We start from the raw sequence: 15,833 nt of genomic DNA, 5'->3' as shown, positions 1-15,833 counted from the left end.
AAAAGAATCCCACAGATTTGTAAAACTTTTTATTTTTCCCAAGTCAAAAACAGAACAGAGAACACAATGAGATTGTGAAATTATTTGTATACATCGGCGCATTTACTTCCTTCATTCCTCTGCATGAAACGCTGCCCGTACAAGCTGTGAGTTTGAATGTTTCTGAACAGATCATACAGTGCCTCTGACAAGGCCAGTGAAGTGGGCACAGGTTTACCAAGTGCAAAAAAAATAAAACAAAAAAAGGTGTCAACCTCTCCAATTTGTGTGGAGAGAAGTAACATTGTTTGCCGGTTACATTTATTCTTTTCAGGACTCCCTGTCACAACAGACAGAATCCAAAAGTCTCCTGCAGACACAGCTAAGAAAAATAACATCGGATGAAGAGCAGAAAACATAAGCAAGTCAACCATGTTAAATGAACTAGACAATATCTGGAAAAACAGTCTTATTGAAGCCACTTATCTTATGGCTGGTTAATCAAAAACATGAGAAGAGGACTGATATTGACCATATAGGGTCACAACTTTGGAGACATAAGGTGAACATATATATCCATGTGAACTTGAGTAACCAAAAGCAAATAAGCAAAGAAGCGAAAATCATTTTCACACGGAATAGTAGTTTCAACCTTCTTTCTTAAATACATGGAATAGTCAAAATAATTTGAACAGAAACAGGGCAAACATTAGCAAGACCCCGCGGGGTCTGGAAATATTTCAACCTAACACTTGGATTAACATGTATTACCCCTCATGCAAATGATGCCCAAAGCACCGCCCATTTCTTCATAATGTCAAAATTAAAGACAAAAAATAATAATTCCCAGCGTTAAAGGAACAACATTGTCTTTTTTTTTTTTCTTGCCTCGGAGATGGGAGGAGATGGGAGGGTGCTGGTGGCTGTTTAAGACATCATTCAGTCTTAAAGGTGCAGAGGACAAAGCAGGGAGGACACATCGTGCCAACTATGCCATAAACAGAAAAAAATGGTTGGGCGTGATTTCGGGGGAACCGTTCCTCCATTTATCACCAGAGCAAATTACCATCCTTGTTCTGAAAAAGTTTTTGGCAAAATGTTTGCCTTTTCAGAATTGCTTTGCACCCAACATTTCAGAGGCTGAATGCAGTGAACTATAGTTAAAAGGGGGGGAGAAAAAGGAACCAGCTTTGTTTCCTTTCCTTGTCACCTTTTGGATTTTGCCTGGTGGGGGAATATTTATAAAACTGACAAACTTTCCCCCCCATTTTCAGGCAAAGCAGTTGTCTTTCAAAATTAGAGCTTGAACTACTTGGGGAAGCGAACACAGGACAAACTGGTCATAAAGGTGAGGGGCTTCCCAGCTCCGTTCGCCCTCAACCCCTTCTTCGCCGCAGCCCCTCAGTTATTCTCCTCGTCGCTGTCGTCGGGGCTGATGGCCGGGCTGTAGGTGGGCGAGGTGGGGCTGTATCCGGGTGAGGTGGGGCTGTATGTGGAGCCTTTGGGGCTCGTTGGCGAGTACGTGGGCGACGTTGGCGAGTACTTGGGCGAAGTCGGGGAGTATGTCGGCGAGGTGGGGGAGTACTTTGGGCTGGTGGGCGTGTAAGTTGGGGAGGTGGGGGAGTAGGTGGGCGAGGTGGGGCTGTATTTGGGTGTCGTCGGAGAATAAGTAGGGGATGTTGGGGAGTACTTGGGTGAGGTGGGGGAGTACTTGGGTGACGTTGGGGAGTATTTGGGCGAGGTGGGGGTGTACTCTGGCGAGCTGGGGCTGTACGAGGGGGAAGTTGGGGTGTATTTAGGCGAGGTGGGCGAGTAGGAGGGGGAGCTGGGGCTGTATGAGGGGGAGCTGGGCGTATAGGTGGGCGACTGCGGGGTGTAACGCGGGCTGGAGGGAGAGTAGGATGGTGAAGTTGGAGAGTACGAGGGGGAGGTGGGGGAGTAGTTGGGGCTGGTCGGTGTGTAGTTGGGTGAGGTCGGAGAGTAGGAGGGGGACGTGGGAGAGTAGGAGGGCGATGTCGGGGAGTAGCTGGGAGAGGTGGGCGTGTAGTTGGGTGACGTGGGGCTGTAGCTTGGGCTTGTCGGCGAATAGGAGGGAGAGGTGGGGGAGTAAGACGGAGACGTAGGGGAGTATGACGGGGAGGTAGGCGAGTAAGAGGGGGAAGTGGGCGAGTAAGAAGGAGAGGTGGGGGAGTAGCTTGGCGACGTCGGGCTGTAGCTCGGTGAAGTGGGACTGTAGCTGGGCGACGTCGGCGAGTAGGAGGGAGATGTCGGGGAGTAAGACGGCGAGGTGGGGGAATAGGAGGGGGACGTCGGGGAGTATGAAGGCGACGTGGGGGAGTAAGAGGGAGATGTGGGGGAGTAACTGGGCGAGGTGGGAGAGTAGGAGGGAGATGTCGGGCTGTAATTGGGGCTGGTGGGGGAATATGAGGGCGACGTCGGGGAATAGGAAGGCGATGTTGGCGAATAGCCTGGGCTCTGCGGGGTGTAGCCACCAGGGGAGCGGGGCTCGTAGGCGGGTGACGTGGGCGAGTAGTTGGGTGACATGGCGCCACCTGGAAAGCAAACATACATTTACCTTCATGTCATCGCTTTCCTGAGCTCATGACAGCGCTAACGTTAAAGTTCCACTAACCCGGAGATGGGATGTATGGGCTGGCAGGTCCGGGAGACCCAGGGGAGCCAGGAGTGGGCGACCAAGCTGGGGAATAACCTGGAGAGAAGCCGCTGGCGTCTGACGCGGCACTCGGGGAGAATCCTGCTGCCCCAGGGGTCATGCCGCTTCCTGGAGGAGAAATGGAAGGTCACAAAATATAGTAACGAGTGCTAAAAACAAACATGCGCGTGTTCAAATATACACGTGCTGGAGGTGTCCACTCACCAACACTGGGAGACCAGGCGCCGTGGGCTGGTGTTGCGCCAGTGTTCCAAGGGGTCATGGCAGGGGAGCGGCCACTCATGGGACTCGGCACAGAGCCGAAGAACATTCCGGTGGCTAAAAGTCAAACAGGCCAGTCAGAAATGTATCACAAAACCAAATAAAAAATAAAAAATCCTCCTGAACTCATCTCCACTTACGGCCAGCGACGCTGATGCCGGGAAGGTTTGTTGGGATCTCCATGCCGTGCTTGCACTTCTCCGCATCCAGAAGCAGGTCAAAGCAGCCCGTTCCGGCAGGAGCCAGCTGGCCGAGCATGATGTTCTCAGACACTCCCTTCATCGGATCGCTTTCTCCGTGAGACGATGCCTCCATCAACACATCCACCTGGACGAAGAAGGGGAGGATGTGAGTTACACTTCAATTATTTGAGTCAGTTTAGTTTCCATGCAAGACCAAGCCACCCTCTCTCACCGTCTCCTCAAACGAACACTTCATGAGTGGCCCCGTGTCCTGCCGGTTGATGCCATGACGAGTGATGGCCATCAAGTGACCGCGGCACGTCATGGTGTCGCACAGCAGGGCCAAGTGACGGTAGTTGACGTAGGAGCCGTCAAAAGAGATGACGTGGTACAACTCCCTCTCCAGGGCCTTTCGCACAGCCTCGATTCCAAGCACCTGCATTACAGAGGACAAGTTTTTCATTTTTCAAAATTGCATTCTACTCCACTGCAATGTTGATTTCAATTGGAGTAATTGCTGGGCCTTACCGTGAAGATCTCCACGATGTCGTTGGACGTGGTCCTGACGGGATCGACGTCCTTCTCGCTCAGGACCCTCATGAGGCTGACGCCGTCCGTCTCGAGGATCCACTCCTGCAGCGCCTTGAACTCGCCGTCCTCGGTGATGATGATCTTCTTCTTGTTGTCCGTCTGGGGCAGGTGCATGTACACCTTGCTGATCTGCTCGATGCCTTGAAGCGTCATGTCCGTCAGCATGTTGGACTCGATACACCTCAGGAAAACGTCGTCGTCCATTTTGTCCACGACCTCCTCGTCCTGGCCAACAAAGTCATTTTTTGAGGTTAATATTGCGACTTGAGAGTACTTCTGCCCCCAGGAGATGATTGCTCACCTCTTGGAACTTGTTCTCGTCGCTCTTCATGATTCGGATTCGCAAAACGAGCTTCTCCGCGTTGTCGTCATTGAAGATGCAGTTCAGGTCGTCTCCGAAACCTTTGGGAACATGCGCGGCGGGTATTATAAAAAGCATGCCGCCATTGTCGCTAACATCTCCGCTGAACGCGCAAACGCACCTGCGTTGATCTTCTCTGCGATCTGCTCCATGGTCAACTTGCGATCGGTCATGTGCTTGCGGTCCAGCTCGATACGCAGCAGCCAAGGAGAGATGCGCGTCACGTCGAAATCCGGCATCTCGTAGTAGACGTTCACCCACTCCTGGTCCTCGGCCACCACAGTGTTCTGGGGATTGGGGTCGTAGTAGATGGCAGTGTTGGCAGTCACCTGAAACAAAATGTTAGTGGGGGGTCAGTTCTGCAGACACAAATTGGGAATAATGGAGAGGGGAAAAAACTATGGCCCAACTGATAAGGATTTTTCTTTAGGCCGGTGCTGATTGTACTATTTGGCAGAATAACTTCGAGTAACTGATTAATTAGAAAATGCAAAACAAATATAAAAAAAAAAAACCAACAACAACAGCTTTTTCATCTGACTGTTGTACAAGTCTCACATTGCTTGGAAATTTGCTCACCTTTCGGAGTGTGGTGTGCTCCAGGCGACAGAGGATGTCTTTGGCTCTCTCGGCATCCCTGGCGGCCTGGCCCAGCAGGAACACCGTCAGCGAGGGCGTTTTGGGCTTCTTGGAAATGTTGATCAACTCCTTCAGACGGGGCACGCCGAGCGTCACGTTCTTGGCCGACACACCGGCGTAGTGGAATGTGTTCAAGGTCATCTGGGTGGCTGGTTCCCCAAGAGACTGAGCGGCCAGAGCGCCAACCATTTCACCTGGGTGGGCCTCGGGTGGAAAGAAAGGTACGCGTGATGAACGACTCGACCCGGACGAGCTCCGCACAATGCTGAACTCACAATAGAATGGTTGAACTTAGTCTCGATCTCTCCCAGCAGCCAATCGAAAGCCTCGGTGGAGAGACGGAACTCCTCCGTCATGCGCTTGGAGCAGAGTGTGGAGCGCAGGTGGATGTTGAAGAGAAGAGTGGCGTTCTCCTGGGCTTGCCTGCTTAGCCGATCTTCGCCATTCACAATCACCAGTTTCTTACTCAGCTCCTGGACACCTGAAGAAGTCTCGCGTAAGTCTCAAGTCATTTCATCTTGGGCAAGTCCAGTCATGCCGCAATGTTTAGTGAATATAAAATTATTTTCCAACAAACCTTCAACAACCCTAATTGGATTGAGGTCTGTCGGAGTTCGAGGGTTGATGCGGAAGATCTTCTGAGCATTCCAAATCATTCTCGCCAAGTTGCACGGTAGCACCACCTGCAGGGAAGGAGGGGAATTGCAGCAAGTGAGTCACTGAAAGCATGAGGGCAGATGAAGGCGCGGCAGCGGGGGCGCACCTTACTGTCGCCGGTCGGGAAAATAGTTCGGAGGTTCTCCCTATCCTCCTTCATCTTCTCAAACTCCCTCTCCAGTGTGCCTTGCACGTGGGCATTGGTCATCACGTCTTTCACAACATCCTCCTGCAGCGTTCTCCTCAGCGCTCTCTCATTGGTGCAGTCGAATTTGAACCTGGACAGACGAAACAAGTTCATTGACCGATCCACTTGTAAAGTGAAGACAAGGAGGACGTGTGGATATAAGCCGTACTTCTTTTCAAAGGCTTTGTTTGATGGTTTGAGTGTCGCCATATTTTGGAACTCGACGTTCTCTCCTGCCAGGCCGTCCTCGCCGTAACGCAGCTGCACCACCTGGTTAATGGAGTTTCGCACCGTGCCGTCGTATTTGACCATCACGGACTCCATGGACTTGATCAGACGTCGCTGGATGTAACCTAGAAGAGTGTGACGGATATTTGAAGCTTCGATACAGTTTGCGATTGGGTTGAATGTTTTGAAAAACATAACATGAGGGCTGCACTTATTAAGCACTGAATCTATCTACAGGGTTTCTACATCTTAAGGCAAATTCCATTTAAGACGGCAAGACTTTTAAATAGCCAGGGTTTCCCCCAGTTGTTGTGGGCTTACCAGTCTCAGCCGTTTTGACGGCTGTGTCAATCAGACCCTCTCGACCTCCCATGGCGTGGAAGAAGAACTCTGTCGGCGTCAGGCCAGCCAGGTAGGAGTTCTCTACGAAACCTCTGCTCTCTGGGCCATAATCGTCTTTGATGAAGTGGGGCAGTGTGCGGTGTTTGAAGCCAAATGGGATTCGTTTACCCTCCACATTCTGCTGCCCCACCACAGCAATAACCTAAGAGAGCAGGTCATATTGAGTTTCTAGGACGGGATTCAAGCCTTTCAACCACTTATGGCGAGGACGTCTCTACCTGCGAGATGTTAATCTTTGATCCCTTGGAACCGGCCACCACCATGGACTTGAAGTTATTGTATTCAGACAGGGACTTCTGAGCGGAGGAACCCGTTTTGTCACGGGCGTCGTTGAGGATACGATTGACCTGGTTCTCAAAGGTCTGCCTTAGCGTGTTGCCAGGGGTCGGCTCCAGCTCATTGTTGTGAGCTTTCTCGATGACCTTACAGGTGGACAGGAAAAATTAAACCTTTGTTCAAGGTGGTCAGGTGTTATAACGTCTGCGAAATGATTCACGCTTACTTCTATCACATCCTGTTTGGCTTTCTTGATCGTGTTCTGGATGTCAAGGTAAGTCTTGGCATCAGCAATGGAGTCACCAATGCCGATGGAATGACCTAAGTAAAAAAAAAAAGAACGAATAATTTAGTTGATTATCATGCTTTGAAAGTTGCAAAAATGTCAGCCTTGCCTTCGATGAGCAGCCAGTTGTTGACCACAGTCTGGATGTTGGAGTAGAAAAGTCTGGTGACATCATGTCCCATCTCCAAGTAGGAAATGTGGACGAGGGAACCAGCTGATGTTCCCAGAGACTTCTTACACAAGATTCCCATTATCAACTCGCCGTTTTCCACTATAACCTAAAAGGCAAACACTCAAACGTAAGCTTGCTTGCAAAGTTTTCTACTTTGACTTTCAAATGACGACTCCAAGTACCTTGGTGTCCCCGGGTGAGATGTGTTTATAAGGACCGCTGTCTTCGTCATCCGGGTGGGTGCTGTGCGTGCGGATGACATTGATGTGCCCGGGAATGATCAGGCTGAAGATCTGCTTGCCGGTCCACAGCGGACGGGGCTTGAGGATGGCCGGCTGGGGCACCTTCCCATCCCAGGTGGAGAGGAACATGAGGAGGTTCATAACTTCGCCCTGTGGTGAAGGAGGAGCATGATTTTGTGAAAACGTCAAACCCAAATGAAATACCAGTCTGGTGCCCTAACTCCGCACCCGTTCTAAGAAGACGTCCCTCTTGGTGAATTTGCGCACGGCCGTCAGAGTGTCCTGCACGATTCCCATGACGGGCCTGTTGGACTGGGGCGTGACAATCATGCGCGGCACCATGGCCAGCTCTTGAATCTCGGCTCTTGTCTCGAGGGACTGCGGCAGGTGGAGGTTCATCTCGTCCCCGTCAAAGTCGGCATTATATGGGGTGGTGACACTGGAGAGAGACCAGCCGGGGGAAGTTAAATTAATACAACTTTTTTTTTTTTTTTTTTTCTTATCAAATGAAAATTCTTCTGTAGCCAAGATATATTTGAAAATATCACTGATACCTTAGGTTGAGTCGAAATGTGGACCAGGGCAGAATTCGAACCCTGTGCCCCATCATGGACATTTTATGCAGTGTGGGCTGTCTGTTAAAGATGATGATGTCGCCGTCACACATGTGTCTTTCCACCTAAGGGAAGAAGGTGCTCAGTCAATCACCGGTGATCATTTTTAGCCGTACCGTTCTCAAGGAATCGGAACAACTTGAATGTCACCTTATAGCCAATCTGCAAATGAAGGTCACTTGGCTTGGGGTGAAATCGCAGGTCAATTCTGTCTCCATTATCGCGGATGATGTATTTGGCTCCAGGGTATTGGCTGTTGCCTCGTCGCACGAGCTCTTGCAGTCTAACAAAAAGTGCAAAACAAGGTCAAATTATTTTTCCACATTTGGATGTTGTTGTCCAACTGGAAAATGGTCTCTTACCTGTCATTGTTAAAGGGTGTGACAATTTCCGGGAAGGTCATATTGGCAGCAATAGATCGCGGGACACCCACTTGGTCAATTTGGAGATTTGGATCCGGGGTGATGACGGTTCGCGCTGAGAAGTCGACACGTTTGCCCATCAGGTTACCTCGGACTCTGCCTTCCTTGCCCTTTAGACGTTGTTTGATAGATTTGAGAGGGCGGCCAGACTTTTGCATTGCCTGAGAGAGGTTGCATATGAACAAAAATGTGAGGTTCACAGTTTGTACGGTCCAATGACGATTTTGAAAAACAAATTTGCAAATGACAGCGCAAGCATACTCGGGGCAGGCCTGGCAGTTCATTGTCCACCATGGTGGCCACGTGGAACTGGAGCAACTTGACGTCCTCTGCGATGACGTGAGCTGCGGCGCCGCTTTGCTCGTTTCGCCTCAGCTGATTGTTGATTTTGACAATGTCGGCCAACTTGTGGGTCAGGTCATCCTGTACAACAGAACATACGGATGAGCTTAATCTGCTGAATAACTACAGTTCAGTGTACTGTAAAACAAAACGAAACAAGTATTTACTTCAAAAAGAAAGTTTTTTTCACCCAGACATTCTAAGTAAATTCAAGCAAAGGGGCACACAAAAAAAATGTTCCGTTTTTGCAGATTTTTTTTTCTCTGTTTAAGATGAATACTAAAAGGATTTAAACTATTAATACAGTCCATTCAACATAGAATATGAGGACTGAGTCACTGTATATACTGTAGCAGTCTCACCTGGTTACGAGCGGAGCCCTGCATGACGACAGCAGGCCTGACAGCCAGAGGAGGCACAGGCAGCACGGTGACGATCATCCATTCCGGGCGCGCAAACTTAGGATCCATGCCCATAATGATGTCTTCCTCATCCGAGATGCGTTTGAAGATCTCGTGCACGCGCTCGGGGCTCAGCAGGATCTTCTTCTCCTGCGAATCCTCATTCACGTGCTTCCATTCCGCGTACAGCTCCAGGCCAGAGCGTCTGATGCGAGGCTGGTAGCGCCCGCAGCCGCCGTGACCCTGCATAGATCAACAATGAATTGATGAGTTCAGTTAGAGTTCTGGATTTCAGACTTATTATGTACAGCGCGTCAATACATTTGCCATACCTTCTCCTTTGTAATGTCCTCCTCTGTCTCCTGCTGCTCCATGCCGAATTTGTTGTCCATTTCCTCACCTCCTTCACATATATTTTTGCCTTTGCACAGCTCATACACATGCGTCAATCGCTTCCTGGGCTGCCCTTTGGATTTGGCAAGGATGTCTTTAATCTTTGGATTGTTCTGTAGATAAATTGAAAACACATTCCCACTCAAGTCATATCAAAATCTGACATAAAGCAATGTGGACGCATACTTACCGCATCCACGAGTAGCTTGGAACAGAAGAAGCAGACGCAACGCATAACCTTAATTATTTTGGAAATAAAGCCAACGTGGAAGACGGGCTTTGCCAGTTCAATGTGTCCAAAGTGTCCCGGGCATTCAGTCATGTTGCCTGCAAAGTAGCAACTTCAATGTCAGACAAGTGAGCAACATACAAAATGTTATGACGTAGAGCAGACAATATTGTACCTGCACACGTCTGACATCTTCCACTTCGCTCAATGACCCCTTGCCTTGGGTCCATAAGGCCACCAAGTTTCGGACGACCACCTTCTGTAGTTTCAGGGTATTTGATACCCCCTTCTGTTACCGACATTCGTTTCTAAAACAGACATGTAAAAGAATCAGTGCCTTAGCTTCATAAGCCATAAATAAAAGCTTGAGAGCCAATTGGAAGCATCACTTCCCCATTCATCATTGTGCAACCTTTAGTCACATGCAGGAATTTTTCAACTAAGAATTTTGTACTTATTGCATAAACATTATGTACTTTGTGCAAGCATCAATTTGAGGGTAAAAAAATAAAAAGCATAACTGTATTTTTTCAATGTATTTTTATTTATGAGTATTCGTATTCCTCCATTCATTACAATGCGACGACAAGCACAAAAGAGCAGTAAACATCTCGCGTCGTGTTCATTTGTGGCAAAAGAAACAATTGGAAGAGATCACGTGAATATTTTTGACTGAAAGTGATGTGCTTAAAGTTTGTAAACTTCCTCGAACATGCTCGTTAGCTCGAGCCCAAGCCTGGAAAACAGCGAGCTAGGCTAGGCTAACGGCTAGCATTGTTCACTGTAACTCGAGCCTTTGCCACAAATGTCAAAACTACACCAGTCGCGAAATCAGGGAAGTCGTGTGTATGATTTGTAAATGCAGAAATACTAATCTCCCCCGTTCCCCACGACAGAACACCTACAAGCTCATCAGGGCTGATGATGCCGAACTGAACTCTCTTGATCGTGCGCAAGGGGCATGCGCTGTCGCCGGAGGGCGGTCCGTGCATCCTGTCTATTCAAAAGACGCGTCCTTCCTCGACACGTCGCTTTGTGAGCAGGAACAGCCTGTAAGTATTCACCACGGTCCCGAGCAGGCCACCAACGGCGACCGGAAAGTCTCCGGTGGCGGTTTCCCAGGGACCGCTGTTGTCAGTCGCCCTTAAAAACGAGTTAAACGTGCTTTTTAGTCGAGATAGGAGCCGACTAACAGCCCCCTTCCCTTTTCCGATCTACACCGTGGTGCGCTCTAAGCGCTTCTGAGCTCTTGAACGCCCAACGACCGTTTATATAGACGGAGCGACTGCTACGGGGTTGCCCAGTCAAGAAGGCAGGGTCTGACACTCCGGTGGGTGGGACATTCCTAGCTGTAAGAGAACGTTCATTGGTCACGCAAGTGACTTTTATGAATAAATTATTTTGTCGTACGTTGAGCCAATGAACGTGCACGTTCAGTTTCCCAGCCAATCACAATAAAAGGCGGGTGTTGGATTGCTCAAAATCCGTTTTTATTGGCCAACTCGCAACCGATTACGCAGGCAAACGTTGAAATGTGCGAATGGTAAATGAGCTCCTCCCGATTGGTGCGTTTTTTTCTATAGGGTGACGTAGGAATAAATGGTTGTCCAATCACGTTCAAGATGTATGCTGTCTTATAATAATTTTAACAAAACCCGCCCCGTTTCCGATGTTTTCCGAAGATAGCCGATGTGGGATTCTGCCCTCAAAGCAAAACTAAAAAAAAAAGTGTTTCGCGGTTCGTCTCGCTGTGGGTGAGCCTGGGCGCTAAGAACGCAGGCTCAGAGTTGAGGCCCGTTCAATAGTGTGATTAAACACACACTTATTGTTGAATTACAGTGTATTGCTACAACAAAATACCGTGTATTGGACGATTTGTTTTCGATTTTTTTCATCAACGCCGACGTTTTGGAGTTCCATCATCGACACTTTGGGATTCGTGGGACTTTGTCGAAAGCCTCGGACTCGCCTGAATTCGAAGGCCGGACGCCGCATTGGACAGGCGGCATGCCGAGTAGGAAAATCCGGAGAAGCCTTCGGTGTTGACTATTTGTTGTCGCGTCACTGTATTTTGACTACTAATGTTGAAATGTGGATCATTTTGTTTGTTACACTCAAGACCGCAATCAATTGTTGTTTTATACAATTTTAACTGTTTTTAAAACGACTGACTTGGTCGCAGGCCTACGTTTTGAAAACTGTTCTCGACGTCGAAGAAACTAACTTGGCCAGCAAAATGTCTGATCGCTTTCATTTGAATTTTTTAATCTCCTTACTTGAATTCTTGTATATCATGAAAGTATTGTGTAAAGTGAGTATTTTAACTAACTAGTTCAAACACTGTTGAGTCATGATCTCAATGCGATTGCATTGTTAGCGTGGACTTCAAATGTTCTAATGTTTTTAGGCCACTTGGGCTTTTCTTAATAACCAATTTTGCTGCGAAAATGTTTTTTTTTTTAGTCGTTAGTTTCGGAGCTTAGCCTTTCTCGTCACTGTTAGCTTCGCGACGCTACACGTAAAATTGTCATTACTCTTATTTCGATTCGATTCGCGTTGTGTTTTCGTCGCATTTGAGTGACTAAACTCAAAACACGTTTAAAGGCCGACGTATTGTTGTTATTTAACCGAGGGTTAGATGACTTCGACGAGAGCTGAGTTTTAGCCTAGCTGTGGGCACAACATGGCGGAGTTAGCAGACAGACTGAAGGGAAAATGGAGCCCAGGGGATAACGCCGTTGTTAATGCCCCGGTTAGAAAGCTGCGCACTTAAACGACATTAATCCACAAGTCGTAATTCACACATATATTGAGAATATATCAAACAAGGTGTGACGACGACGCCGCCGCTGGGCTTGTATTTAGAGGACTCCAGAATTGTTGTCGAGTACAGAAGCCATTTTGCTAACCGACTATTGTTATTCATTGCATATTTGTCTACTGCTGTGGCAAGACGTGCCTGTTACTAATTTACAGGCACTAGTAAATACGCACGGTTGGCCAAAAGTAGGTCTACATGTCTTCATTTAGTTGTATTTACAGTGTAGTTGTCACTCATACGTTTTAACACATTTTCCATTTATCTTTCAAGATACCAACTATAAAGTGGAAGGCAAGTAGGTCCAGAAGAATGTTAAATATTGAAGTAAAATCATGTCCAGTTATGTAACTAAAAATATTAACAGTTTTGCCTAGATTTGTGCTCAGAAATATCCTTTACTGTACAATGCGACGCACAATCACCATACAACTCCACAAGGTTGTCGGCAGATGAACTGTTAATTTATCCCGGTATCGAGTAAGGAGTTAGAGTTCCAAAGCAGGGGGTTAAAGTATGCTTTCATCTTGAAACTTTAAGAACAGCATTTCAAATCATGATTTCAATAATAAGGCTTCAAGTTAAGTGTTAGTGCTTCAAATTAAGGTTTCGAGCGAGGCATGCGTTGTTTGCCACAGGTTCGGGTTTAGTATCAGTTTCAAGTCATGGTTTGTTTGAGAAGTAGGTAATATATAGATATGTTTTTATATTATTTTAAAATGTGCAATCAACAACAAAGCTGTCATGAATCTTCCTCATTTTCTTTTTGAATAAAGACACTTCAACCTGCATAACTTGTTTGTGATCTTTTGGAAACTTATTTTTTTTGCTCCAATTGTTTGGGAATTTTGCTACTTTTTGTTTTCTTTATCTTAGGTGCAGCAGGGTGAGATTGCTGAGGAAGGGCACACTGAATGACCACGGTATGCTATTATTACATTTGCATGTATTCATTGCAATATAAACAGTTTAATGTTGTAAATCCAGAAAGGTTTCTAGTCTTGGGTATGGTTTGTAGAATGACGGTTTCAAGCTCCATTACTCCTTTTCCTACCATCCTTACCTCAATTCATCCTTTTTTAAATATTTGTTTCCCTTCTTACATTGCTCCCTACATATTACCTAAACACTTAAATTGATCAAAAACAATGTGAATGCCCACCCTGAATCCCAAGAAGAAAATGTGGCTACTAGCGTCACAACAAAACATCTTATTGGCCCAATAACGCCCTCTCGTGTCTATTACTCCAAATAACCACAGCAAGGCCCATCTGTTACGCAATACGAATGACAAAAGCGGAAATGGGCGGTGGTCACACTTGCGCCCTCTGCTGTTCCAATAGGGTTGCTGCACGAAGGCGGACATTGGAAGTAAAATGGCCTTTTAATGTCGTTTTGTGACGTAAAGGTGCGCAGAAGTAGTTCCAGTTTGCTTCTTAGGCGAAGGTAAAGCTGAAGCCCGTCCTCCATGATAAAAGGGTACGTCGCACTCACGCACGAACGTCGCGTGTACACGACAACGTGGTGCTGTATTCATGTGCGTCACAGTGTATAAATGGCCGAGTAGCAGCTTTTAGTCGTCGTGAAGTGAAGTAAGTGTGTCAACGGACTGATGTTAATATTGTTTTCCAATCCAAATAGCCGTAAGTCGTCATAACTCCTGTGAGAAGTGCGAATGCGCTTAACGAGGGGGCGCTCATGTCCCAGTATGATATTTGCGTTTTGAAAGATGACCTTTGAAACGTCAAATTGCGATAGAGCAATCAATACCGACGGGGGCGGATGAACATGAAAGAATCTCAATTAATAGAGCTCAGTGGACTTGTTTTTCGTGGATGTAGCCTATGGCGAGGCCTCTTGTTCAAAGTCAGTTAGGATAGACTTCAGCTCATGTGACCGCTATTAGGACAAGTGAAATAGAAATGGATGTTTTCCTTGTTTGTTTTCTTACACATCAGGATGTGTTTTATATTAAAAGTGAGTGACGTATCATGGGAGGTCTGAGTCCAGACCAGGCCCACACTGTCCAATTGTTATCTTGGTTGGTTCATTTTTGGATGACGTCATCCCAGGGCATCGTCATCTGTCTTCCAGTCTTCCTTTTTATCACCCACATGCCTCTTCACGTCGTCTTCCAAAGGTTCATCGATTTAAGGCATTCTTTCCCAATGGCCTCATTCGCTGGAAGGAAGCTCTTGTGTGCCTTTTCGGACCAGTCAGAGAATGTGTCACTTAAACTGCGAGTTTGTGTCAAAATATGTCATCTTCAGTTTTGACACATTGGCAGACGTTTCTGTCGAAGGGTTGCACGTAAAAATTTGTCTTTCCACTAACAACATAACTGCGAATAGAGAGAAGAGACTTCATTGTTGGCAACTTAGCGATTTGGTCACTAGTTTTGGCAACTTTATTACAAAAAAAAAAATCACAGCATCACTCATGATATGTTACTGTAAAGATTTCTTTTTATTTTTTCCCCCCCATAGTTATTTGATATACCGATATTCAAACTATCGGCCGACCGATTACTGTAATTGGCTGGCTGACATCAGCTCTTTTAAAATTGGTACAAATCTTTTCTTTTTATTATTTTTTAACACATGAAGACATTACGTAATAACACAACATTAAAACAAAAATAATGACATTCAAACACAACCCCCACCTGGAAAAGAAGCACAAAATCAAGGCAGATTTTTCTCTTAAAAAAAAATAATATATATATATGTATATATATTAGGAAGGAAACCTTTGCCTCATTTTTTGATGAACACTTGGGCCTTTATGTTATGTTATTATTATGTCATTATGTTTGGTACAGTTAGATTCAAGTATTTTAAGGTGTTGTATGTCATTTTAAGCGTAACAAGCACTGGTTTATTGAATGACTTTTTGTTGTTGTCCCAGAGGGCCTGCACAGCATGCACAACATAAACAAAAAAAAGACCGTGGCCTCAAAAGTACAGGCTGCCTTGAAACAGGAAGTAACACGCAGCCACTTCCTCCTGAAGCAAAACAAGCAGCGTGCTTATCGGAGAATTGGGCGCCCCTCCCTCCCTCGCTTTCGCGGCCTGTCCTCGAGAATGGCGCACATACGCTGCACGCGTTCCCCCTTCCTCACTAGCATCGCCGCCATGTCCTATCTCTTCGTCCCCCACGCCGCGCCCCTTCGCTCTCTTTGCCAGCATGCCCAAGTAGCTGCCTGGAGATGAAGGAGCTAATTAATTTGATTTAGGCAGTGGAAAAAAAAGACACCCCCCCCCCCCCCCCCCCCCTCACACACACAGTTTATTTTCCACCTATCCTTCCCAGTCTCCTTTGGCAACGCACACTCAGTCGCCTCTTCGTCTTCTGCGTTCGATTCCCCGTGCTTACACAACCACGTTTGGGAGAAGAGCGCGACGACTGTGCGGCGTCTTGTCATTGGACACGCCACTCCAGATTTATTCGTAGTCCGTGACAACTGTGGGGCGGTCT

General features: G+C 47.0%; 2 protein-coding genes and 1 long non-coding RNA gene across 5 annotated transcripts in view; 2 read left to right on the top strand and 1 right to left on the bottom strand.

Moving 5' to 3' along the window:
* Nucleotides 1-12: 12 nt before the first annotated feature.
* polr2a (RNA polymerase II subunit A) lies at nt 13-11,042 on the bottom strand. The gene is made up of 28 exons (XM_077498974.1): nt 10,444-11,042; nt 9,714-9,846; nt 9,500-9,636; nt 9,249-9,422; nt 8,878-9,159; nt 8,435-8,596; nt 8,114-8,334; nt 7,902-8,034; nt 7,692-7,816; nt 7,366-7,576; nt 7,078-7,287; nt 6,833-7,001; nt 6,664-6,758; nt 6,380-6,583; nt 6,081-6,303; nt 5,701-5,884; nt 5,451-5,622; nt 5,265-5,370; nt 4,963-5,168; nt 4,628-4,891; nt 4,170-4,377; nt 3,989-4,089; nt 3,625-3,912; nt 3,329-3,532; nt 3,055-3,241; nt 2,858-2,971; nt 2,612-2,761; nt 13-2,531 (listed from the first exon to the last, which is right to left on the bottom strand). Exons 1-28 carry the CDS (start codon nt 10,528-10,530, stop codon nt 1,381-1,383), a joined length of 5,901 nt encoding a protein of 1,966 aa, XP_077355100.1. The 5' UTR covers nt 10,531-11,042; the 3' UTR covers nt 13-1,380.
* On the top strand, nt 5,007-13,150 carry LOC144003141 (uncharacterized). Its single transcript, XR_013278896.1, has 2 exons — nt 5,007-5,183; nt 10,435-13,150. It is a non-coding gene; the product is annotated as an uncharacterized LOC144003141 (long non-coding RNA).
* A 111-nt stretch (nt 13,151-13,261) lies between these two features.
* The window catches only part of zbtb4 (zinc finger and BTB domain containing 4), a 25,401-nt gene continuing 22,829 nt past the window's right edge, over nt 13,262-15,833 (top strand). Inside the window, exon 1 of one of the 3 annotated variants that reach the window (XM_077498972.1) lies at nt 13,262-13,279. The gene's annotated coding sequence lies outside the window, so the exon portion shown is untranslated. Of the gene's footprint in view, nt 13,280-13,692; nt 13,836-13,867; nt 13,949-15,833 lie in introns of those variants that run through there. The other 2 variants (XM_077498968.1, XM_077498970.1) reach the window with 2 other exon arrangements.

This window comes from Festucalex cinctus, chromosome 16, assembly GCF_051991245.1.
Source record: "Festucalex cinctus isolate MCC-2025b chromosome 16, RoL_Fcin_1.0, whole genome shotgun sequence".
Lineage (NCBI taxonomy): Eukaryota > Metazoa > Chordata > Actinopteri > Syngnathiformes > Syngnathidae > Festucalex > Festucalex cinctus.
The sequence above is the reverse complement of the archived record's forward strand: the minus strand, read 5'-3'. Positions and strand labels throughout refer to the sequence as shown.